The 27305-nt window shown below is 42.7% G+C and overlaps 1 protein-coding gene across 1 annotated transcript in view; it reads left to right on the top strand.

The window, feature by feature from the left end:
- AQR (aquarius intron-binding spliceosomal factor) overlaps positions 1-27305 on the top strand; it is an 80550-nt gene that overhangs the window by 24557 nt on the left and 28688 nt on the right. Inside the window, exons 13-24 of the mRNA XM_063117758.1 lie at positions 935-1038; positions 2331-2433; positions 5118-5238; positions 8081-8222; positions 8676-8854; positions 10027-10194; positions 12356-12525; positions 22010-22251; positions 23637-23777; positions 24659-24728; positions 25767-25877; positions 26140-26249. Coding sequence (XP_062973828.1) covers positions 935-1038; positions 2331-2433; positions 5118-5238; positions 8081-8222; positions 8676-8854; positions 10027-10194; positions 12356-12525; positions 22010-22251; positions 23637-23777; positions 24659-24728; positions 25767-25877; positions 26140-26249 — 1661 coding nt within the window. The remainder of the gene's footprint in view (positions 1-934; positions 1039-2330; positions 2434-5117; positions 5239-8080; positions 8223-8675; positions 8855-10026; positions 10195-12355; positions 12526-22009; positions 22252-23636; positions 23778-24658; positions 24729-25766; positions 25878-26139; positions 26250-27305) is intronic.

Here is a 27305-nt window from a genome sequence, read left to right on the forward strand (position 1 = left end):
GCAAATATTAATTGAATGTCGGCACAGGTCTCCTGGGTTGCAAAGTGCATTTCTGTTCTCAGAAGAATTGCAAGGGCCCAGATCTTGACCACTAGAAGTGAAAGGCTTTGTCCAAAATTCTGAATTTCCTCTCACTCATAGATTTATTGTGGGCATCAGTGCTTTAAGCAGTCTGCTTTTGTGGTTCACCATTTTTACTTTTGACCACTGCTTGTGTTGGGGAAAATTGGGAGTGCTACACTAATTTGGGAGTTTCTATCTTTTCCATGGTTGCCAAAACGTGGGAGAGGAATTCTCTCCCTCATATTTCAGAAAGCAATTGATCAGATATTTGTGACATATCTGATTATCTTTGAATTACAGTTGGGAACGGCAGCATTTGTTTCTCTTCAATTTCAGTGTAGCTTGGTGAATGAATTGTTATTTATATAGAAGCATTGGTGGGCTTGGTGCTTTGCAGAGTATAAGAGGTCATATTTCCTGCCCCAAGGAGCTTACAGTGTAAAATTTCACAGAGGGAAGAGGAAGAAGTGGGAAGTGGAGGCAGGGTTAAGCAGGGAAGCAGTAAAATATGGTGGTATTAGTTGCACATGCTTGATATTTGTACAGGCTAAGTTACAGTAGATCACCCTTCCCCAGCCCGATGCCCTCCAGGTGTTTTGGACTTCAACTCCCATAAGCCCCAGCAAGCATACACAATGGTCAGGAATGTTGGCAATCGAAAACATCTGGAATGCACCAAGGGGCGGGGGAAACCGCTGGGGTTGCAATGCTTTTTTCTTCATCTGGTAGTCTTCATTCTGTATTAGCCAATTTCCTCACACAATTCTTTGAGGTCTGCATTTGGCCTGTTAAATTGCAGAGTATTGCATACGTTGAGTTGGTAGGTAAAGATAGCTGTTGATTCTCCTCCTTGTTCTTGGTTGTTTTCCAGAGAGCCGCTTTTGCACATTTCCCAGAACTCTACAATTTTGCCCTCTCAAATGTATCTGCTGTAGACACTCGTGACTCTCTGGTGAAGCTTTTTGGGCCTTTAAGGTAAGTTGGTTTTTTTATTCACATCTTTTGCTTGTGTGTGTGTGTGTGTGTGTGTGTGTGTGTGTGTTTTCATTTGGGTAGTGGGAAATCCTGCAACTTCCATGGTGTTCAAAATTCTTTGAGAAACAGTTGAAACTATGTTGTTTTTTAAGCTAAAGCTTGATTATTCTGTCACCCAGGGTTACCAGGCTATAGATAAATTAATAGCCCATGAGCCAGAAAACCATGGGGTGGGGAATCACTTGTTTATTCTTCCCAAGCAGCAACTCCTCAATAAATTTTTAAATGGGGACAGGGGAGCGCTTACATGCAGTGTCTAAGAAGCAAAGCATCTTGATATATATGTAAACAACTGATTTGCAGCCTATAACCTCAGTGCTTGGGGATTTTATATGTATAAGAAATTGTGTAATTTGTTTGATTGTACGATTTTAAAAAGAAACTGGGTGATATTGGCCTTATTTGCATAGAATTCTAAGCTATGATTTAGCAGTGCATGCATGAGATGGAAAGAGCCCAAGCAAAGCCCTGGGCTTGCACAGATAACCCAGCACCCACATGGCTGAGAGGAGGACTTCTGCCAAGTTCACTTTACATAGAACTGGGTAGTCCTTACTATGGAACTAGAGGTGGTGGCGGCTTAAAATAAACTTTGGTCTGTTTCAGAACAAACCAACTTCAAATCCTGGGTTGCTTTGCTAGTTTGTTTAAACAGAGTTTGGTTTAAATCACGATCTCTGGTTTGAACATAATGGTAAGCCAGCTTTTGTGGAAAGTGCAACCGAACTCTGAGGGAATCCTCCCCTGGCCACACAGGAGCAGGAGATGGGAATGGGGAGCACACAAGCCTGAGGTTTTGCTCAAGTTATTCCAGTTCATGCATACACTGCTAAATCATAACTCAGTGTCATGAACCATGCCGCTCTGTTAAGAATGCTTACAGTGTTGAGTTCCATGCATAAAAGCAGAGTTGTTGGCTAGAATATGAATTTGTCAAGATCAGGGGTGGGCCGTTTGTGGCCTTCCAGATATTTTGGCCTACAATTCCCATCAGCCCTAGCCAGCATAGCCAATGGTGAGGGATGATGGGGCTGTAGGTCAAAACCCCTGGAGCCCTACAAATCCGTCCACCATTGGTCTATATCAAAATCTTGGTCAACAGGTCAAGCAGATGGTTCATGGGTCCTTTTCTTCTGACCTTTTCAGGGAATATTTTTTTAAAATTAAAAACAAACAGCACTGTTTCTTTTTTGCAAGGGCTATATGACTCTTAATTTTGTTGCATTGTTCAGTCCAAGCACACTCCACCAGGTGGCATCATACCTCTGCTTATTGCCAGCCCTACCTGAAGGAGAAGATACAAGCTATGGAAAAGAGTTTCTGCTTGAACTACTGGTAAATGTTAACAAGTTCTTATATTTCTGTTTGTTTGGGCAAGTTCTAAATCTGAAGATCTAAATTCCTACATACCAGCATCAGGGTTTTTTTTAAACTTATTCCTTAGATTTGTCCCACTCACAAGGGGTTTACTTTGATTTCAATAGAAGGGGGTATATCTGCACCGTGAAAGGATGATGCACATTCACCTGTGTTGGGGTAAATGGGGCACCAGCCCTTTTCACATAGGAGCTTCATGTTTGCAACAGAGCACATAAACGTCTGCTGCTTAGAACATAGGTGTTTACGCCATTTTATAAATCAAATGCTCATAAAGAATATTTTCAGTGGAAAGGTGTCCTAATTATTATAATAACCTAATTAAGCATCTTACATGTTGGACGTGCCTTTATCTTGCAAACATTTGTTTAGTAAAAAGACTCCATGATTTTCACTTGAATTTATTTAATGCAGTCATACTTAAGTTTGAAATTCTGAAAATTGTGTAAATACTGGTCTCCGTGAAAACTTGTATTTTCAGCTCATTAATTTCTACGTTAGCTGTCCACTCGGCTAACACTTCTAAGCTTCAGTTTACCATTATCTTTATTTAGCCAAGTGTTTCTCCGAGAATAATCAGAGCTGAATGGTGGGAGGTTCATGACAGACGAAAAGAACTACTTCTTCACACAGCGTTAACTAGAGAATCTGTTTCCACAGGATGAGGTGATGGCTTTAAAAGGGGATTAGACAAAATCGTGGATGACAAGGCTATCAATGGCTGCTAGTCATAATGGCTGTTAGGATCAGAGGCAGTAGGCCTATATGTACCGGTTGTTGGGAAACGATGATAGAGGGTTGTTGCTTATGTGTTTTGCTCGTGGGCATCTGGTTAGCCACTATGGGAAAGAAGATGCTGGACTAAATAGGTCTTCAGTCAGATGCACCATAGCCGCCCTTACATTCTTAAGGCCATCCAAATTGGTGTAGGCAAATTGCCAGCCTGCCATTTTTAAACTTCCACATGTTGGGTTACTAGGATGTCATGCTAACTATTGTGCGACAGTGTCACCATGAAGATTTACTTGTATTTGGTGGCAGTTGAAACTCTCTGCAATGTTGCTAATGCGTCACTGGACACATGCCATGTTCTCTGAGGCCCTGCTCAAAACCTATTCAAAGCAGTGTAGTCTTTCAGCTAATGTCAGTAGACTGCTGAGAAACACGTTCTTTAAAAAATCGAGGCCTTCCCCCTCTCCTTGTAGTATGCAATACATAGTCATAACCAACAACAGCGATTTCCTGGGTGTTTAGGTATCTGCAGTACACTTCTGAGCATGTGCACGTCTGAGGTTGGGGTGTATGTAAAAGTGTTACACTGAATATCTAAAATGCATTGAATCTTGATGTTGACAATGCCAGATGAACGTCTTCATGCAATGCATAGTTCCTCACATAACACATAATGAATTATGGATATAGTGATGGCCACCAAATTAGATGGCTTTAAAAGGGGATTAGACAGATTCCAAAAGTATACATTTTAGCAGTGACTGTGGGCCCATTCAGAAGACATCTTAAACCATAGCTTTAACCAGGGTGAATAAGGCGGTTTGCTTTATTCACCATAGTTAAAGCCGTGGTTTAAGCTGTCTTCTGAACACAGCTCAGTTTTCTGGCTTAACCAACGTGGTTAAAGCCATGACTTAAGGTGTCTTCTGAACAGGGCCTGTTAGTCATAATGGGTATATTATGACTCCAGGTTCAGAGGCTGTGTATGAGAGAATAGCAGCTGCAGGGAGCAGCAATGGGGGAGGGTTATTGCTGTCCCACCCTGCACCTGGGCTTCCTACGAGGCATCTGGTTCATGCCTCGGGAAAACAGGATGCTAGACTAGATAGGTGTTTGGTTTGATCCCATTGGGCTCAGTTTATATTCTTAATTTGTCAGTGTCCCAAAATTGATGATGACGACTTATTTAATTTCTATACTGCCCAATAACTAACTCTCTGGGCAGTTCACAAAAATTACGAACTGCAAATACAAGATAATAAAAAAAGAATATAAAATCTTTAACATATACAATTTAAAAACATTTTAAGGTGCCATCCTATGCCTGGTTAGACAGAAAAAAAATCTTACAACTCCCAGCATCCCACCCCCCCAGCCAAGGAACTGTAGGACTTTTCCCTATCTAAACATATAGAGGATTGTGCCCTTAAGCAGCTAAAACGGTTACAGTAAGATATACCTATCATCACTATTTGGATATGAACAAGTGAATGCTGGCAATCACACTTTTAAGTGACTGGCAGCAATAACTGGTGTTTCTGAGTTTTGGATGTTTACCAAGTTTTGGTCAGTTGTTCTGGAGTGAGTGTGCAGCCTGATGCAGATGTAAACGTAGTTGGACGATTGGGAGTATCTTGCAAGCTTCCATGGTCTTCCCCCATTTCTCTCTCACATGGTCATTCCTCCCCCACTTTCAATTTCAAATGTAAATATAATTAGTGCTGCCTGTGCTCTGGCATTTTCACAAACTGTAGTAACCATTGATGACTAAAATTAAAAGGAAGGGGGGAATGTTTGCATGAATCTAGTCAGGCATTGTTTTACATTTTATCTTTAAATTTCCTTTTCTTGCACTTATCACACATGAAACAACATGAGCACCTAACCAAAAATAATCCTTTTGTTTTTAGGTGTCCCGTCATGAGCGTCGAATTTCTCAAATTCAGCAGCTTAATCAGATGCCTCTGTATCCTACGGAGAAGATTATTTGGGATGAAAACATTGTCCCAACTGAATATTATTCTGGAGAAGGTATATTTTCTGAAAGATATTTAGATTTTTAAATACTTCTAGTGTGCCAATGGGGAAACCCATGTGTTTGGCCAAGTCCAGTTGACCACCTGTGTACTTGACCCTTGCCTATCATGGCTTATTACACCTAATAAGGGAGGGGATGTCCAGCTGGGTCCAGAAGGTTATCAACTCATCTTTGAGAGAGGGAGTGGTGCCAGCCACTTTAAAGGAGATAGTTATTAGTCTGTTCTTGAAAAGCCTAATATGGACCCAGAAGATGTTAACTTCTATAGACTGGTTGCTAATATCCCCTTCCTGGGCAAAGTGCTTGAGCAGATGGTTGCCAGCCAATTCCATGCACTCTTGAATGAAACAGATTATCCAGATCCATTTCAATTGGGCATCAGGCCTAGTTTTGGAACGGAAACTACCTTGGTCGCCCTGTATGATGAGTGTGACACTGATGATTCTCTTGGTCCTCTCAGTGGCTTTTGATATCTTTCTGGATAGTCTATATGAGCTGGGAGTTGTACTGCATGGCAATGGTTACATTCCTACTTGGATGGCCAATTCCAGAAGGTGTTGTTGGGATATTATTGCTCTATCCCTTGGCAATTATGCCATGGGTGCCCCAGGGCTATATTTTATCCCTGATGCTGTTCAACATCTATGTGAAATCACTGGGGGAGGTTATCTGGAGATATGGACTGAGGTACCATCAATATATGGATGACACCCATCTCTGTCTCTCCTTTTCATCAAAACCAGCTGAGGCAGTTGGTGTTTTGAACCAGTGCCTGGATGTGGTAATGGACTGGATAAAGGCCAATAAACAGACTCAATCCAGACAGGACAGAGGTACTGTTAGTGGGTGGTTTTCTGCTCTGCTAAGTAATGTTCAATCTGTTCTGGAGTGTGTTGCATCTCATGTGCCTCCTGGTGTATTTTAGAGAGAGATGGAGCTTGTTCATGCAACACAACAACCCAGAGTATGGATTGTTATTGAATCTTGGGTTGTTGTATGAATCTAATTGTACTGGGTTTGTACAACACAAAATACTCTGAGTTGTCATGTTGTATGAATCCAGTCAGTAAGAAAACCTATTATGAAAGAGAGATCTTTCTCTGTATTTCTGGTTTTAAAAAAGGTTGCATAATTTAAAGCAGTCTTACCTAGCTTATATTTATTTTAATTGATTTTGCAATGGGTCTGGGTATGTATATATGGAAAGAGACACTCCCTCAGCTAATCTGTCCCCAAGATGTTAGGGATTTAAAGGTTTAAGCCAGCACTTTGAATTGGGCCCAGAAATGAATTGGGCCCATAAACCTGGCAGCAAATGCAGCTGACAAAGTACTGGCATAATATGAGGTATTGGTCAGTTCCTATTAACAACTGAGATGCCCTGTTTTGGACTAACTGAATTTCTGGACCAGTTTCAAAGGCAGCCCCGTGTATAATGCAGTGCAATAATCCAAAAATTGACATGACACACATGTGTGCATGCACACACACACACACACACGCAAACACACACACACGATTGCAATACTGGTGTTTTAATATTGGCGCAAGATGTTGTGGCGCTCTATTATTGCTACTACAGCACTTTACAAAGAATGAAAGGGTAGGTCTCTGCTCCAAGGGGCTTACAATCTTGAAAACACCCGAGGCAGACAACAGAGGAAGGGGTGGGAAAAGAATAAATGGAAGAAAAATATGCTCTCATTTATTTTATAGGGTTTGTTTATTGCTGTCCAACTATGATGGTCCTCAAAGTGGTTCACTGTAATAAAATCAAATGTATCCATGAGTCATATTGCCCTCATAAGGATGCTTGTAATTGCAATGCTTAGGCTTAGTTACAGTAGGGTACGGAGACAAGGGGACTGCACCAAGGCTTCATAGCAAAGGAATGAGGAATGGCTCTACAAAAATAGGAAGGGGTGGCCATATTGTTCACTGGCTGTGATTTTGGGCTTGTTTTGTATTGTGGCAAATGTAAACAACAGAAAATTAACTCTGACCTCTGTGTGTGCCTACTAAAAAATATCACTAAGGGGCACAATCCTATGTGTGTTTAGATAGGGATAAAAATGCCTACTTCTCCCAGCATTCCCCATGGCTGGCTGAGGAATGCTGGGAACTGTGGACTTTTTCCTGTCTAAACTTTCATACGATTGCACTTTAAGGGACTGCAGGGGATTGTGAGTGTGTGTGTGTGTGCCCACTCGCCCCATCATCAGGTGAGTCTTCCCTAGAAGCTGTGCTGTCAAGATTCAGGGTTCTAGAGAACCATGGGGTGCGGCCAGTGGGCACCGATCCTCTTGATGTGGTTGTTAGTGCATGAACCAAATAGGGCTTCGGTGTTCATGTCAATACAGCCACACAGGTATGGGGTTGGATCCAGACTTGCTGTGAGCAAAGTTCCGCTAGCGGAATGCTTCCGTGGGCAGAGGGGAGGTGGGGGGAGACCGTACTTGCTGTCTCCCTCTGCAGCCCCCTGAAAAGCTGCTCTGAGGAGCCAGGGGACCCTCCAGAACACCATGGGAGGTGGCCCTGGAAGGAGGAGGGCATTGGCCGAGATTGCCGCTGCCTCTTCCTCCAGCAAGCGCCTCTGCTTGACCCTTTCGTGAATGGGAGGAGCCCTTCCGTTGGCTGGATCCGAGCCTAACAGCACACCCCTATCCTAGTCTGCTCAGCAGTATGTTCCTTGGAGTTCATTGAGGGTTTGAGCCTTGTTAAACCAAATAGGATTGCCGCCCTAGTGTTTATAGGAAAAATGCAATTCCTAGAATAAACTAGAGTGATAAATTCCATCCTCCCCTTCCCTGTTTTCTTTTTTCCCTCTTTTCTTAGGCTGCCTTGCCCTCCCAAAATTGAATTTACAGTTTCTGACTCTCCATGACTACCTCCTGAGAAATTTCAACCTCTTTCGTCTAGAGTCTACCTATGAAATAAGGCAGGACATTGAGGATAGTGTCAGTAGGATGAAGCCATGGTAACTAATGCCAACGTTATATTGAAAGTGTGGGGCCCCCTACATAACTTTCTTCTTGTTGGTCTCCTCTCCTCTCCACTCCCTTCCCCACCTTCCCGTTTTCCTGAGCTATTGGAAACTACCACAATTAGAAGGACATTGGGTGGAATGGAGTTCTCTTTAGCTTGCTTTTCATTCTTAAGCAAGGCCTGGAAAGCTCCTTTGCTGTCAGTGAGGAATTCTCCCTGTGCCAAATTGCCCAGAGAACTTGTGGGAAGAGGTGCCATTCCTCAACTTTGTGGCTTGGTTATTCCTGCCTTTCTGTAGGATTGGAGGCCAGGTGGTCCCTTCTGATTCTGTCTGTAGTTTCAAATGAGTTTGTTAGCAAGTTTGTAACGAGGGGTGCTCCTTTCCCTTTTGAAAAAAACTGAATGCAAAAAATTACAGTCTCTCATTTTTGCTCTTGGACTTCAGGCAATCTGAATATGGAGGTGTGATCTTTGGTGGGTGGGCTCGAATGGCACAGCCCATTGTCTCTTTCACAGTCATAGAGGTGGCAAAGCCGAACATCGGAGAAAACTGGCCCATGAGAGTCCGAGCAGATGTTACAATCAACTTGAACGTTAGAGACAACATCAAAGATGAATGGGAAGGTACGTGTGTGTTTCGCTATATTTGTGTAATGTCACATCCTGAGATCTGCCAACTACAACCAGATGCAAAAAACCATAGAATTAAAAAACTTTGAGCACAGGAGATGATGATGATGATGATGATGATGATGATGATGATGATTATTAGAACTGAACAGAGCCAAACAGTCCTCCTTCAAAAGATCAACTCCTGGCTACCTCAAACTTTATTTCAGTGGTATAATTTGGGGTGTTGGTGGAGAGATCTTTTGTTTCCAATATTTTTAAAACAACTGGGATTCAGCAATCCTTGCCGATCTACTTCAGATCACCCAGAGATCTACCAGTAGATCCCAATCTGCCTTCTGCCCACTCCCTGGTGTAGGTGTCACTTTGCTGCTTGGGGAATTATACTGGAATTGCCCTTATTGGCAAACTTCATAGAAGCAAGTGTAGTGAGAGATTTTTGCTGGTTTTATTGCCTCCTGCTTTGGTGTGAGGCTGACCCTTTCCCTCTCTTGGTCCTCTGGAGTGCTTGAGGTCATTTACTCACCTTAAGCTGGGCTGGGGGGCATTCCATGTGGCAAGAAATTTTTGCTCTGCTTCTGAGTGTGTCGCAGCCTGGAGTGAGGTAGATGGTTGTGCCTCTCTTCTTCTTCTTCTTCTTATTATTATTATTATTAATTATTTATTTATTTATATAGCACCATCAATGTACATGGTGCTGTACAGAGTAAAACAATAAAATAGCAAAACCCTGCCGCATAGGCTTCAACCTCTCACCTTACAACACACTGAGAGGTGCAGTGTAACCTCCTCTCTTCCCCTGTGTTTGACAGAAAACTTAACAGGGAACAGGGGGTTGGGGGAAACTGGCGGTCACAAATAATGGATTGGCTACGACGACTGGACAAAAATTTATAGACCCCTTTTTAATGCGATATTGCTGTCTGAGATCTTTGTTTGGGAAGTGGTTTATAGATCTCTATGAATAAAATTCATACACATTAATGATAGCCCACAGGACAGAAATAAGTTTTACTTAGTAATTACATAAATGTCTTTTGCAATCCGTTTCAGTACAATCTGACTGTGCTTTCACCAACCTAAATTACTTACCCTTTGAATCAACCTTTATAAAAGAACCATGTTAGCAAATAAGCCAAATGAATTGATATTTTTTTTCCATTTAGGTCTGCGCAAACACGATGTTTGCTTTTTAATTACTGTCCGACCCACACAGCCTTATGGTACAAGGTTTGACAGAAGGCAACTATTTGTTGAACAGACCGGCCTGGTTTACGTCAGGGGATGCGAAATCCAGGGCATGTTGGATGATAAGGGACGCGTCATTGAAGAGGGTACGATGCTCAGATCTGTGGCTGAAGTATGCAAGTGCCGCCTGTGTTGTATTCATGCCAATGAAATGTCACCGCTAAAGACAGCATATGTGTGACTGTGGCTGCTGGGTGGTGAGGTTTAGCACGGGTGCCCCCCTCACCTCCCCCCGTTCCTGTAGCAGAATGCCTGGGAAGGGCAAACACAAAAGCCCTGAATGTGCAAAACCCAGGCAGAATGGGGAAGTGCTGATTGTAGAGTGGGAGAACTGAACTGTATTGTGGGAAATTTACTCTTCGGTGTGAGTCTGAAGCAATTGCATCAATAAACGTGTTGTTGGAATTCTTACCCGCTTGTCCATCTCAAAATTGACTCTCGGCTGGACAACGAACTCCCTCCATAGGGAGGAGCGGTGTTCCCGCTCTTACCATAGTGTGGTTTGACGTGCCCATGCAGTGATACACACCTCTGCCCGGTCTGTTCTGAATTGCGGTAGTCATTGGCGGGTGCGGGGCACTGAGTAGATCGCTGTTGTGCACTTGCACCAGATGTAAGAAGGAGGAATCACTGAAGACTGTAGAAGGTGTCTTCCCCAAGACACTTTCCTGAAGTGGTGATTTGTCTGGGTGCAGGTTGCAGATGGAATCTTCTCTCCTACTCACTTTTGGTGGTCCAGTCCAATGAAGAATACGTCACTTAGTCTTTAAAGTACCACTCAACTCTTCAAGGAAGTTGAGTCACTGAAAGTAAAATTCCAGACTGACTATCTGGGCCCATGGGAAAGAGGAACAGTCAGAACATCTCTCATATATATCATAAGAATAGGAGTTCTACGCTTTTGGAAATGTTATATCTTTTTGTTTGTTTGTTTTAAAGAACTATGATTCAGTATAAATGGTCATACATTGTTCTTTAGCACTATAATCCCTAGTTCATAGAAAGGCATTGATTGCCACAGACGTCAGTAGACTTCAAATGCTTGATGAGGGCTTTCTCTGTGGTGGCACCCCGACTGTGGAATGCCCTCCCCTTGGAGGCCTGATTGGCGCCAACATTGATTTCATTTCAACTCCCAAGTAAAAACATGGCTTTTTAACAAAGCCTTTGATGGTTAAACTCACTGGCACATTGTTTTAACTGTATCTATTGCTTTTAAATTATATATTGTTTTAACTTGGATCATGGTTTAATTTGTTTTTAACTGTGTATATTTATTGTTTTATACTGTATGTTTTTATCTGTACGCCGCCCTGAGATCTTAGTGAAATAGGGCGGGATATACATATTTTAAATAAATAAATAAAATAATGTTGCCTCAAAGTAAGGCTTCAGTTTATCACTTCCGCACGTGGGGGAAAGGAAACTGGTAGAGTGTGGGTGATGTGACGAGCAAGGGGAGGAACAGGGATTTGCTTATTCTTTCTCTTCTCTGCCCCCTCCCTCTCTCTCTGGCCTGGTTCGCACAGAATGCCAACCCAGAATGGGTTGTATGAATGCAACAACATTATTATTATTATTATTATTATTATTTATTTATATAGCACCATCAATGTACGTATGTGCTGTCTGAACACTCCCCCTGCAAGGAGTGGCTAAACAATGATGGGCACTCTGACTTTGGGTTGTCTAGCATCAACTCTGACTTGCTTGGGGAGAGGCAAGCCAGAATTGGAACCCTGGGTCAGAGTGTCCCTGAATTGTTTTGCTCAGTCAGGCAGCACACTCGCTTACTCATTCACAACAACCCAGGATCTTAAATAACCCTGGGTTGTTGTGACATGCAAATTGGACCTCTTTCTCTCTCTCAAGCTCTGTCACATCCCCTGACTAGTGAGCTTCTACCTGGATGCATCAAGGGATACAGGCCAGTACATAGAGTTGTTATTCCTACTGATGGAAGCCTGTTCTTGGAAGCATGGATCATTGTATGTGACAAGAGAAGGGGCAGAGAGAGAGAGAGAGAGAGAGAGAGAGAGACTGGGTTTGGATGACACAATAGTCAACCGTTGCTTAAATAGTCAACCATTGAGCATTATGTTGTCCAAACGTGGCCAGAGAGGGAAGCGGTAGGGAGAGGTGGAATAAGTTGAAGAGGATTAGTCATAGCGTGAACTAATAATCTCAAATGCAGTTTTTCGCGAATAATTTTTCTGTATATTTTTCTTTGTCCTTCAATGCAAGCAGGACCAGAACCCAAACCAAGACTTAGAGGGGACTCGAGAACATTTAGAGTGTTCTTGGATCCAAACCAGTATCAACAGGACATGACGAACACCATCCAAAATGGAAAAGAAGATGTCTATGAGACATTTAATATAATAATGAGGAGAAAGCCAAAAGAAAACAACTTTAAAGTAAGCTATGGTACCATTCTCTTTTCGTAAATAGTTTTTGAAAACGCTTTCCCAACCGGAAGATTTTTTTAGACCTTTGTGTGAGTAGGGGCCAAGGGGCCATTTAAAAATATTAGTGGTCAAAATTATTTCTTTGCGCTGCTTAAGTTGTCTTTGCTAAATTGTTGATACAACTCATGGTGAAAACATAATATTGTGCTCCTGAAGGTATTCACTTCCAAATAAATATATTGAGTATTTTGATAGTAGAATAATAAGTGCTGATGAAAAACAGAGCAACTGCTTAGGGCACCTTAGCAAAGCAGCTTTAATTCTGGGCAACAAGTAGTCCGTGCGTCAGGGCTCCCAGGAATGCAAGCTGGGCAGTTCTGTTCTATAAATGATAAGATAGTCATGGTTAAATTAAGTATATGCTATGAGAACTTCTGCTTCTCCTGCTAGCATTGTAGTAATCAAACAAATTTGCTTTTTTAACCCCCCTTTTCTTTTTTTGTTGTTGGTATTTTGGTATCTGCTTTTCCTCAGCGAAACGGTTTTAAGCTGCATCATATGCTCAAAAGATTTCCCAGTGGCTTACGGAAGGCTAAAGTTTTGTCTTTGAAGTTTTAAAAGGTTATTCACAAGCAAAGTACAGTCAGACAACCAGATAATACAGAAATGATTTGGCACTGTCTCTTTAATTTCACATTTTTCTCATGTTAAAAGCTAAACCAATTGATTAGACTCGGCCTACTTTTCGGATCACTCTATCCTGGAGGATAGTTATCCCTAGCTGCTCTGTGCCTTCTTATTCACATGATAGTATATAAGGTAAGTCATTCTCACTAATGATAAATGTTGGTAGTGTGTCAAACAGAGAGCAGACAGCTTGATTTCTTTGCTGGGCCTGTAGGGAGGAAGATGTGAAAATCCCATGTAGTCTCCGAAATTAAATAAACGTGACAGCTGTAGGAGCCCAAACATAATGTGATAGCTAAATATGACAGTCGGCACTTCTCTATGGTAGGTCAGCCCTCTTGCCTTTCCTTGCTTGCGGCCACAACGTTAGTCTTGTGGTGTTTGTTTCCTTTTATTCTAGTCATCTGTTGAATGAATGTATTTTTGAAAAACAGAATGTTGCCATTTTTAACCGTTTGCGTCGCAGGTAATTACAGCTCTTTCTGTATCCACTGGTTGAGATCAGATGTTTTGCAATTTTACGCAAAACGACTTTTCCTTCCCGTTCGTGAGGTGGTCTCTGTCTGATGCAGCATTTAGAGTTATGAGCACGCTGACAAGCTAAGCAGATAGTTTGTTTTGATTGTATAGTTGTCCGTTGTCCTAAATCAGTGAAACGACAGTTACATTTGCCTGGCGCGTTTTGTGGTTGAGTTGCACGTGCATGACAAAATACGAGTCCTTTGCGATTCCAGATGCAATTTCAAGGATCTCAGCTGCTTTGGCTTTCCTGTAGCCTCTTTGTGCTCATGAACTGAATGTGTTTATGTGCACTCAAAAGTCACGAATTAATTTATTGTTATTGGTGGCAGTTGAATTAAACCACATAATAGATAAGGTGATTATATCATTGGATCTGTACATGGAAGAACCAGGATGGTTTCAAATACCACTAAGGTTTTCACGAGGGTGGCTAAGTTTAAGTTGATTTATAGAGCAGCACAAGTGGTTATTTTAAGTGTCTTCACAACAATAGAGGTTTTAATTTCAGGGGTCTTACTGCTACAGAGAGGCCTGGTATCCGGGGTTTGTACTACTGGGCAGTTTCCAAAGGCCCTCAGGAGGGCCTTCTTCTGCCAGTGCCCCTCCCAGTGTGGTGTAGTGGCTAAAGTGTTGGACTGGTAGTCAGGAGATCCGGATTCTAGTCCCTACTCAGCCATGGAAACCCACTGGGTGACTTTGGGCCAGTCACACACTCTCAGCCCAACCCACATCACAGGGTTGTTGTTGCAAGGATAAAATGGAGAGAAGGAGGATTATGTACGCTTCCTTGGGTTCCTTGGAGGAAAAAAGGCAGGATATAAATGCAATAATTAATTAATAAATAAATATTCTGCTGGCAGAATTGCTTTCATAGTGGGACAGCTGTGATCTATCCAACACAATGCTCCTGGACCCCCAACATAGCATTGCTATGGAGCGACAGCATGCCAGAGCCCTAGAGGCATTTGGGGGGAATTAATATCGTAGGCGTGAGTGGCAGTTCTCGTCAGCCACACCAGCCTTTTCCTGCTTGCCACTGCCACCACTGCAGCAGTGGTGAAAACAACAACAAATCCCTGTCACTCCATCTGTACCCCAGCCACTGCCAAAAGAAGGGGAGGGAGGAAGTCCGCGTGAGGGCTCTGCCACACCAGACACCAGCCCTGACTTCTGACGCACACTTATAAATTTGTTGATCAGCAAGGGATTGGATGAACAAAACAGAGGTTTTGGCTGATTGGACCACTACATTACTTCTCATGCCCTGCTGGTCATGTATTATATTCTTGAACTGTACTAATGCACATAGAATCATAGAATAGCAGAGTTGGAAGGGGCCTGCAAGGCCATCGAGTCCAACCCCCTGCTCAATGCAGGAATCCACCCTAAAGCATCCCTGACAGATGCTTGTCCAGCTGCCTCTTGAATGCCTTTAGTGTGGGAGAGCCCACCACCTCCCTAGGTAACTGATTCCATTGACGTACTGCTCTAACAGTCAGGAAGTTTTTCCTGATGTCCAGCTGGAATCTGGCTTCCTTTAATTTGAGCCCGTTATTCCGTGTCCTGCACTCTGGGAGGATCGAGAAGAGATCCTGGCCCTCCTCTGTGTGACAACCTTTTAAGAATTTGAAGAGTGCTATCATGTCTCCCCTCAATCTTCTCTTCTCCAGGCTAAACATGCCCAGTTGTTTCAGTCTCTCTTCATAGGGCTTTGTTTCCAGACCCCTGATCATCCTGGTTGCCCTCCCCTGAACACGCTCCAGCTTGTCTGTGTCCTTCTTGAATTGTGGAGCCCAGAACTGGACGCAATACTCTAGATGAGGCCTAACCAGGGCCGAATAAAGAGGAACCAGTACCTCACGTGATTTGGAAGCTATACTTCTATTAATGGAACCCAAAATAGCATTTGCCTTTCTTGCAGCCATATTGTTGGCTCATATTCAGCTTGCGATCTACAACAATTCCAAGATCCTTCTCGTTTGTAGTATTGCTGAGCCAAGTATCCCCCATCTTGTAACTGAATCTCATGTTTACATGAATAAGTAAGCATGAGATGAGAGGAGAGATCCCATCCTCGGAGTCGTTTCTCATGCTGAGTGGGGGAACTTCACTGGGAGGACTGGGGATTTTCTGTTGTTGTTTTGTTTTTCAAAAAAATATGTGCAGGTGCAGTGGTGGCTAAAATTGTGGACAGTTTTTGAAATATTCGTGTTTTGCAAGTTTGCATGCTTATAGAAAATGTTCTGTTTCACGGAATTCAAATGTGTATATATCAATAGAAAGAGAATTTAATGCTGGATTCAATACAAAAAACAGAATGCAAATATCTGCAGTACAAAAAACGTTATGCTTACTTTAGTCTGAAAACAAACACAGGTGTGATTGAGTGAAGAAGCGGATTGGAATTGCAAACCCTACTGGCCAATCACAGTCCTTGTTCTGGGGACCAATCACATGACAGTAGCTGCGAGACATCATGTTTCAAGTTGTGGAATGTCAGTTTTGCTGTTTGTTCTGTATCTGAAGCGCAATTGGAGATTGTGTGAATATTTGAAGTATTTCTTAAATTAAAAGTGTACGTACACACATAAGAGCAATGCCACCAAAGAAAAGAGTAGATTGGATACCCAGGGGGGGAAAAGGATTGTTGTATTACGTGAATGAGGTCTTACAATTGATATTTGAATTTTGTGAAACAGAACATTTTCTATAAGCCTGCAAACTTGCAGAACATGAAAAATTTAAAAACCGTCCACAATTTTGGCCACTACTGTATGTATGTTTTAAGTACTTCACAACACTGTAATATTGCAGGCTAGGTTTGTATATTTCATCACAGGGAATGTTGAGTGATGCTGGTGTCTGACCAATGTTTTTGATGGAGATTAGTGCAATTATAATAACACATAATTCAGTCATTGCACTCCTACAGATCTTTGGCACGGAGCAGCAGCTGTATTTTGTGGGCATCTTGCTCAGAAATTACTTCCTTTGCCTAGTTGCACCCTGAGGCTGCTCAGGCTGCTCTTACCTGGAACAATTTATATTTGCCTGAACCAGATCCCAGTGGAAGCGTCTTAGTCTGTTTAGATAAGGTTTTAATTTGTCAGCCTTCTGCTCTATATTGAAGGAAAGTGATACTGACTTGGCTATGTTTTGTACCTTGATATCACAAACATTGTTTTACTATTAACGCAAGAACTTTATATAAGCGTTGGAGCCTCTTGATTTTGGCAAAAGTCAAAGCTGCAATTGTTTTGCTCTTTATGGCTTTTTTTGGATGTAAGAATAAACTATGGTTTATTGTTATGGGAACAAACCTAGGCAAGCCTTGGACTCACATGCTCCACCACTCCTTTCTCCTCCGCTGGTTCAGCCATGGGAAGATTAGAAATTTCATTTCTGATTAACCATAGTTTAGTACGCATCTAAACCCTAAACTGTGTTTAGCCTTAACTGTGGTTTATTGAAACAAGCCAGCTTCATAAACCAAGGTTTGTAATCAGAGGCACTGCCAGGCTTGAGGATCCTCTGAGAAAAGTCCCTTCTGCTCCCTCCCCTGTATCCTGGCCATTCCATTTTCAGAAAGCCTTTGTTGACAAGTGGGGCCACGCATCTCCCTCCCTCTTGCCACTGCCCCACTTTTTGCTTTTTTACTTACACGTTGGGGGTTGGTGGGTTGGTTACTTGTTGAGGGCTTCCCTTGGCTCTGCTTCCCTTCCCTGGCTGGCACAGCAGATAAGGAGACAGGCAGCTGCCGCTAGCCGGTGCACACTAGAAAACAAAGCGCTGAACGGCCTGACTCCAAAAGATGCAGTTCTGCGCCATTTTAATTGAGGTCATTTATCCAGCGCAAGTGTGGTAGCTAGCTCAGCCGGTCTTTGGGAACATGTCGCCAATGAGGGCACCAGAGTGCCCAGGGGCTCAGTGGTGCCGGATTGAATAAACCAGCTGCCACTCTCACTTTGGGGAGAAATTATTGAAATTAAAAGGGTGCGCAGCTGCAGCCTTGGCTCCTAGTGTAGGCGTTGGTTTGCTTCCACAGTGTATTTGCTGCCGCCCTGCATTGCCTCTGTGCTGCCATCTCTTGGGGGCCCTTTAGGTTGCCCTCTTGTGGCGGGACCTGGACCTTCACCCAGTGGTCCATGGGTAGCTGCGCTACTGTTTGCCTTTGGCGTAGTTCATTAACTCTGGTTCGTCAAAAACAGAAAGCTTCTGATTTCCTCACTGCTACACCAGAGAAGTAGATGGGAGACGAGGAAGGGGACGAGGAGGTGAGCCCAAGGCTCAAAGCATTCAATTAACAAGAAACCGTAGCTTAATTTGATAAGACATTGAATTTAATTTCAGGGGCTGCTCTGCAAGTGATCCCGAAAAAGACAGGCTTAAGCCTCTGCCTCCATTGTAGTCTCTCTCCTGCCCCTGTGTCTTCTTGCTGTTTTTATATTCTCTCGCCTAAAATGTCCAGAAAAATTAAGCTATCGATACTGCACATGATGGTGGTGCAGGGTGGAGGGTGCGTTGAATACAGTCTAGTTGTACTCTCATCCATGTGGGAACTTCTCATCCATGTGGGAACAAATGATGTCGCCAAGCAGAGCTACGAAGAAATCATTTCAGACTTTGAAGCTCTGGGAAGGAAACTGAAGAATTTGGGGGCCCAGGTAGTTTTCTCATCCATCCTCCCAGTTCTTGGAAGAGGATTAGAAAGGGAAAGAAAAATACTCTGGATGAACGACTGGCTACGAAGGTGGTGCCGACGTGAGAATTTTGGATTCTGGGACCACGGACTACGCTACTTGAAACATGGACTGCTGGCAAGGGATGGGTTGCACCTCACAAGGGCTGGAAAGAATGTGTTCGGCCACAGTATGAAGAACTTCATCAGGAGGGCTTTCAACTGAATCTTACGGGGGCGGGAGACGTAAACTTTGAGGCAACAATGGATGAAGGCCAATGCACCACAGTACAGAGAACAGCTCCAATAGAGCCCCAAAATAGTGTCCGCAACAATGTAGGAACAAAGCCAGACTATAAAACACATGGTTTTCGATGTCTGTATACTAATGCCCAGAGCATGGGAAACAAACAGAATGAACTTGAACTCTTATTACATGAAAGCAAATATGACTTGATAGGTGTAACTGAAACTTGGTGGGATGACTCCCATGACTGGAATATAGCAATTGAAGGATATAACTTGTTCAAAAAGAACAGAAGAAATAGAAAGGGAGGTGGAATTGCACTATATGTTAAAAATACCTATCCCTGCACAGAAATACAGGCGGATCAGACTGGGAGCCCCATCGAGAGCATCTGGATTAAAATAAATGGGGCAAGGAATAAAAAGAACATGATAATCGGAGTCTACTACCGACCACCCAATCAAGGAGAAGACGACGATGAAACTTTTTGAGAAACAAATTGCCAGTGTTTCAAGGAAGTGTGATGTAGTAGTGATGGGGGACTTCAATTACCCTGATATCTGTTGGGAGACAAATACTGCCAAAAGCGGCCCTTCCAAGAAATTCCTGACATGTATGGGTGAAAAGTGGAGGAAGGAACTAGAGGATCGGCAATCCTTGACTTGATATTGACCAATAGGGATGACTTAGTGGATAAAGTGGCAGTTATGGGAACTCTAGGGGAAAGTGACCGCGTCATACTTGAATTCTTGATTATGAAGGAGACAAAAATTGAGTGTAGCCATACACGTACTCTGGATTTTAGGAAATTCAGAACTATGATAAGTAAGGTCCCATGGCAAATGAGCCTAATGAGAAAAGGAGTGCAGGATGGGTAGGAGTATTTAAAAAAGGAAATTTTAAAGGCACAGTTACAAACAATTCCAACAAGGAGAAAAGATAGAAGACAACAGAGGAAACCAATGTGGCTCCACAAAAAGCTTAGAGATGACCTGAAAACAAAACAGGATACATATAGGAAGTGGAAGGAAGGCCAGGCTACGAAAGAAGAGTACAGACAGGTGGCACAGAAGTGCCGAAATGGCGTCAGGAAGGCTAAAGCTGTGAATGAGCTGAGATTAGCGAGGGATGCTAAATGCAATAAAAAAGCTTTCTTCAGATACGTGAGTAGTAAAAAACAGAGGAAAGAAATGGTGGTTCAACTGCTTAATGAGGATGGCAAATTGATAACAGATGACAAAGAAAAGGCTGAAGTGCTCAATTCCTACTTTGCTTCAGTCTTCTCCCAAAAGCGGGTCTACGACCCCCCTGGAAAAAGTGAAACAGAAGCTGAGGGGGCAGGATTGCAGTTTGAGATTGATAAACAAATGGTCAAAGAACACCTAATTTCCTTGAATGAGTTCAAATCTCCAGGGCCCGATGAACTGCATCCTAGAGTAATGAAGGAGCTAGCGGAAGAACTCTCAGAACTTTTGTCTATTATCTTTGCAAAATCATGGAAGACGGGTGAGGTGCTGGATGACTGGAGGAGGGCTAACGTTGTCCCTATCTTCAAAAGGGGCAAAAAGGAGGAACCTGGGAACTACAGACCGGTCAGTCCGACAGCCATCCCTGGGAAAATTCTGGAGCAGATTATAAAGAAGTCAATCTGTAAACACTTTGAAATCAATGCGGTGATCACTAGAAGCCAACATGGATTTGTCAGAAACAAATCCTGTCAGACTAATTTGATCTCATTTTTTGATCGGGCAACCTCCCTTGTGGACTGTGGGAATGCTGTGGACGTCATATATCTTGACTTCAGCAAAGCTTTTGACAAAGTGCCCCATGATATTCTGATTAACAATCTAGCTAAAAGTGGGCTAGATGGAACAACTATTAGGTGGATTCACAGTTGGCTACAGAATCGGACTCAAAGAGTACTTATCAATGGAACCTTCTCAAACTGGGGAGAAGCAACGAGTGGGGTGCCGCAGGGCTCAGTCCTGGGCCCAGTGCTCTTCAACATTTTTATTAATGATTTGGACGAGGAGGTGCAGGGAACGCTGATCAAATTTGCAGATGACACAAAATTGGGTGGGATAGCTAATACCCTGGAAGACAGAAATAAACTTCAAAGTGATCTTGATAGGCTGGAGTGCTGGGCTGAAAACAACAGAATGAAATTTAATAGGGATAAATGCCAAGTTCTACATTTAGGAAATAGAAACCAAAGGCACAGTTACAAGATGGGGGATACTTGGCTCAGCAATACTACAAACGAGTAGGATCTTGGAATTGTTGTAGATCGCAAGCTGAATATGAGCCAACAGTGTGATATGGCTGCAAGAAAGGCCAATGCTATTTTGGGCTGCATTAATAGAAGTATAGCTTCCAAATCACGTGAGGTACTGGTTCCTCTCTATTCGGCCCTGGTTAGGCCTCATCTAGAGTATTGCTGTCCGGTTCTGGGCTCCACAATTCAAGAAGGATGCAGACAAGCTGGAGCGTGTTCAGAAGAGGGCAACGAGGATGATCAGAGTCTAGAAACAAAGCCCTATGAAGAGAGACTGAAAGAACTGGGCATGTTTAGCCTGGAGAAGAGAAGATTGAGGGAAGACATGATAGCACTCTTCAAATACTTAAAAGGTTGTCACACAGAGGAGGGCCAGGATCTCTTCTCGATCCTCCCAGAGTGCAGGACACAGAATAACCGGCTCAAGTTAAAGGAAGCCAGATTCCAGCTGGACATCAGGAAAAACTTCCTGACTGTTAGAGCAGTACGACAATGGAATCAGTTACCTAGGGAGGTTGTGGGCTCTCCCACACTAGAGGCCTTCAAGAGGCAGCTGGACAACCAACCATCTGTCAGGGATGCTTTAGGGTGGATTCCTGCATTGAGCAGGGGGTTGGACTCGATGGCCTTGTAGGCCCCTTCCAACTCTGCTATTCTATGATTCTATGATTCTAGTTTGTCCCTCTGTTACAAAGTATCCACTCTGCAGTATTGCCTACAAGTACCATGTTTGTTGATTAATGCATGTATGTTGCAAAATCCCTTTTCTGGGTAGTGTTCCTCTGCAGACGTCATAAAGAACATCACATTTTTGTCAACTGAACTGAATTTGCTCTTGCTTTCGGATTGGTTTGGTAGTTGGAGACTGTCGATAAATACTGCTGTCTTTGCTGAGCAAGCTCTTTGTGGGCTGATGTCAGCAGAAAAGATAGTAACTGATTCAGTCTGGCCAAACCAACACCTGTCAATGGAAGAGAACGTGTTTGCTCTGAAACACACAGGAATGCGGGAATGAATTTACTTCTGAGTGTGTTTAAAGCATGGCAGTAAATCCATCACTTATTCATCTTTTGTTTTATTGCAGGCTGTTCTGGAGACTATAAGGAATTTGATGAACACCGACTGTGTGGTTCCTGATTGGTTGCATGACATAATCCTTGGTTACGGGGACCCAAGCAGCGCTCACTACTCAAAAATGCCAAATCAGATTGCCTCCCTGGACTTTAATGATACCTTCCTCTCCATTGAACACTTACAAGCCAGTTTTCCTGAATACAGCATTAAAGTAACGGTTGAGGACCCTGCACTGCAGATTCCTCCATTCAGGTGATTAAACCAAAAAATCTCCCAAACGGCTCATCTTCGTTCCATTATAGAACTCCCTAGTTGGTTGTCAGGTCCTCCTGCCGTCTTTCTTCCTTGTGTGGGGTTGTCTGTCATCGAAAACTATGCTAATGTTAGACTGTGTGACAGGTTGTGCTTGCATATAATGTGCTTATGTTGCGCTTCTGGCAGAGGGAGCTGTGTGATCCTCAGACGGGTTCTTTCACATTGCTCATTGATTAGGTGTCATCTTCTTTTTGACTGGATTAATGAAAGCAGTATACGAATACTGAAACCTTGCAGCAGTGTTGGGAAACGTCAGGCCCACGGGCCAAACTCCCAGCCATCTTGGGGCCCCAATCCAGCCAGATGGCCATGTCCTCTTTGCATGACCCCATCTCCTTTCCCATGAGCTCTGATTTCTTGGTGATTTCCCAGTTTTTATGCAGTTTCCCCCCATTCTAGAAGGTTGATAGGCCTCTTCTAAGGCTTAGTAATGTCAGGAAGAGCTTTAAGCTATAGTGTGCTGGGTTCTTTGTTGTTGTTGCTGTTGTTATTACATTTGGCTTCACCCTTTTTGCCTTTAGCTTTGCTCTGGAATGTGGCTTCCAGGAGCTTTTCCAAAATGGAATTCAGCCCTGGGGCTGAAAGAGGCTCCCCACCTCTGCTTGACAGCGGCCCTGTTCAGAAAACACCTTAAACCACAGTTTTTACCATGGTGGCTAAGCCAGAAAGCTGGACCGTGTTCAGAAGACACCTTAAACCATGGCTTTAACCACAGTGAATAAAGCTTTTTGCCTTAGTCACCGGTGTCTTCTGAACCCATCCCGGCTTTCTGGCTTAACCACCATGGTTAAAGCCGTGGTTTAAGATGTCTTCTGAACGGGGCCAACTTTTCATTCAGGGAGATTCAAGGGAGTAGCTTTTGTGCCACATTGATGTTGGGAGGACATGACTTCAGTAGTACTTTGTCTCTTCTCCCATGGCTGTTAGGATGCTGTTTAGCAGACATTTCCTTCTTTAAATTTTTAAAATTACAGTGTATAATCTCTGCTCCATTTTTCCCCTACTTCTCTGTGCTTCAGAAATTTGTTTTATTGATATCTTAATGTCTTACGTTACCCTTGCCTCCAGCAACTGCTGTCCTCTGTATAGAACTGTCTCCTGATTCCAGACTCTCCTTAGAATCGACCCTTTAGAAAATAAATACATCATACTCTATTCACATGGTCTTCAGTCATCTCCAGTTGTATCTTTCTTCTATCATGCTGTCTTCTACCATTATGCTATAAAGGTCATAAGGTTTGTGGGTACAGGGTGCTAGTCAGTGACTGAAAATAGTTTGTTGGAAATATTTGAAGCTGAAGAACATTTTTTTCTTCCAATAGGATAACATTTCCAGTCGGAAGTGAAGCGGGAAAGAAACGGAAAGACACTGATGAAGAAAAAGCTCAAGACTCCAAAACGTTGATTGTAGAGCCGCATGTCATCCTCAACAGAGGACCTTACCCATACAATCAACCCAAACGGTACCATCACTGTAGCTCTCTTCAAAAGAATATGTCCTGGTTCACATGTCATGCCTACCCAGGGTTTAAAGAAAGAATCCACAACAACCCACAGTTTAAGAAACCATAGATTGTTGCGCTGTACGAACTGGACCTATATGTGGCTGTAGGTTGTTGAGTCAAACAAATCATGATACTGAGGGCATGTCCATTATGATATGTCTGTCAGTAAAACAACGTAAAAACAATGTCATGGTTACATGTTCTGGGATTGTTATCTTTAAATGTATGGAGAAACATTGCTTAGTTAAAATATTCAAAGTAGCTAAAATATTTTTAAGTGTTAGTGAGTGATAATCATTAAGTAGTAAGTTATGAAAACCTATTGACCCAAAATATCAAAGATTTAGATAGGAAAAAAAAATTATAGGGATAAATTAGGATTTTAAACCTGTAAATATTCTTGGGGTAATTTTGTTATGAATTTATTCATGCATGCTAAAATTCCATTTGGCAGTAAATACCCAATCTTTTCAAGCTTGGTGATAAAATATGACTTCTGACGTTGATCAAATTAGCTGGTTTGGTCAATGGCTTTGTGGTATCCTAATTACAAATGATGAACCGTAACTTAATAATTTCTGAAGGGTCGTATAATGACTTGGAGTACTGTAGTGTCATCTCAGCCCATAAGGCAGGGATTGATTTCTCTTGCTTTTTGTGAATTCCTTCCTCATACCGATCCTGTAGAAAGCAAATTTAGTATAAGCAAGTTCAAGCCCCCTTGACTGAAAGGATGTACAAAACTGAGGAAAGTGTTCATGAAAACCATCTTGAAGAAATTCATGTAACTTTACTGTATCGTGTTCTAGATTAACAATGTACTTTTATTCAATTTTCAGCAATACAATTCAGTTTACACATACCCAGATTGAAGCTATACGTGCAGGAATGCAGCCTGGTTTGACTATGGTAATAAGGCATATTACTGCATGACTTTTTAAAAAAATATTAGCTCATCTCTGAAGTGCATGTAATAATGTTACCAAATGCCTGGTGTGGTCTTGAATATCAAATAATTTCATACTTTCCACTAGGAACTTAATGGTGGGGGGTGGGAATTGGACTTTTTCCAATAAAAAGAGAGCTGGGTCAGCTGACTAAAATGATACCTTTTCATTGTTGGAGTTCTCTCTTTGTTCCAGATACCAGAGCCCAAATGATTTCTTTATTTGTTTGTTTGTTTTTATTTCATACACACACACACACACACACACACACACACACACACACGTTCATTATACAGTAACCTTTTTTACAACCCAAAGTTATAAACATAATTATTTTCCATTCAGGTTTTATCTTTTATCCCGTTCCCTCCCCATTCTCTCCTCCTGTTCCCTCCCCGTTTTCGATAGATTGTCCCATTTCTTTTTCTGGGATGTTACATCATTTCTATTTATAGCTTACTTTGTTTTATTTTATATATAGTTATTTTCTAACATTAAGCCCAAATTATTTTTCATTAATCCAGTCTTGCCCAACCTGGCATTCTCTCATAACCCCCCAGTAGCTAGCTGGGGGATTATGAGAGTTGTAGTCAAATATACCTGGTGGGAGCCAGGTTGGGGAAGGCTGCAGCAATCAAGTAGTACCTGTAGGGCTGAAAAGCATTTTTGATTGCAGTAAATTACTCCTCTTTTGCTCTCTTTGCCAGTATACCTTTTAAGGGATTCAGTTTCATAAGAGAACCATTCTTGAGATGCAGCTCCACCATGACACAGTATGTAGACTGTGTCCAGATGAGCTTTACTCAAGTCCTGTATCCAGGTCCACTGGATTCCCGTGACTTCTTGCCCCTACATGTGACTTCACGCCCTGCCCTTTCCCAAACGCTCATGCAAGCATCTCCCTCCATATGGGTCTACTTTCACTCCGGCTGCTGTGTTTTTGCCCAATTTACATTTTCGCAGCTATTTTCCCCGCTATGAATTATTTGTCTTTTTACAGGTAGTGGGCCCACCTGGCACAGGTAAAACCGACGTGGCAGTTCAGATAATATCTAATCTCTATCACAACTTCCCTGAACAGAGGACTCTTATTGTTACACATTCCAATCAGGTAAATAAACCTTATGCCTCTTTATTCCTATGAGTGTCACTTCAGATTCAGAACAAGTACTGAGGTTTGCTGATGAGCCAGTATGGAAAGGGTTTTTTTTCCTGTCTCTTTACTAGTTTGGGGACGGGAGACTTTCAGTTTTAATGTAACTGAACAGTGTCTCAGCAGACATTGTCTGATACATCTTGCTGTATCAAGGTTGCCTGTAATAACATCTGAATTTCTAAATTCTACCCTTTTTGTTGCTTTTGTCAATCTTTAGGCCTTGAACCAGCTGTTTGAGAAAATCATGGCTCTCGACATTGACGAGCGTCACCTCCTGCGTCTTGGTCACGGAGAAGAAGAATTGGAGACAGAGAAAGATTTCAGCAGGTGAAGTAATAGCTAATAAGCTCAGCCATGTAAACACTAAAAGTGTGAGTGTGAGCGTGTGTGTGTGTGTACACGCTTAAGCCTCTCCTGCATTCCGTCCACATAAGCAAGATACTGGTAGAGAAGACCTGTTAATCTTTGTTTTTATGGTAGTAATTTTCTGATCGGTGAAATCTTGATTTCTTTGCACAGCTCAAGGAGCAATCCTACACCCCTCAGACAGCATCGCAGTGGGGGAGAAGGGGGGGCAGGGTAGCTTGCTTTCCTGGCTCCAAAGTCGAAGGCAGGAAACCGCACTCTCCATCCATTCCCACTCTTCCTCATTGCTGGCACAGAGAGAGCCGTGCCGGCTACCTCTCCGTGCCCAGAAAATGGCGCGCACAGATGGGGAAAGGGGGCATTCCTGTGCCTTTTTTTATGGCTGCCCCAGCCAACTTGCCTCCCCTCCAAAGACAAAATCGCCCATCTAGCAGAAATGTAGAGTGGCTGGGGTGCGAAGGCGAAGATGGCTTCTGCGCTCCTAGAATCATAGAATAGTAGAGTTGGAAGGGGCCTGTAAGGCCACCGAGTCCCGCCTTATATTGGATACTTGTCAACATTGAGTTCGGAGGCTGTTGGGTATCCCCCTTGGATTCCGCCCTAAGGCGACTTCCTTTCTGAGAACTCCTGTCCAGAGATCTAGCGGTAATGGAAGCAGCGGGATGCCTGTAGGAATGCTTTGCTTTAAGGAGGGAATTGTGAATTTTGCATGAACTGAAATGAAACAGGGTCTTTTGATGGAATATTAAAATATTACTTCAGCTACCTTGGAAGGATTTGTAAATTGAAAGATTTTTGTTTTTTTTAAACCTAACTAGGTGAAAGAGCAATGCTAAAGACTTCCTTTGTAACTTCAGTTCGACGTTCAGTTATTGGGCAGGATAGAAATGTAATGAATCAATAAATTTTTCCTTTCCCGTTTTTGTAATATTTGATTTGTTTGTTACGGTACTGTTGAAGGCTACAATCTTCTATCTCAATACCTCTTTTATAACGAAACCTATACAATATCACAAA

Source organism: Elgaria multicarinata, chromosome 2 (assembly GCF_023053635.1).
Source record: "Elgaria multicarinata webbii isolate HBS135686 ecotype San Diego chromosome 2, rElgMul1.1.pri, whole genome shotgun sequence".
NCBI classification, from domain to species: Eukaryota; Metazoa; Chordata; class Lepidosauria; order Squamata; family Anguidae; genus Elgaria; species Elgaria multicarinata.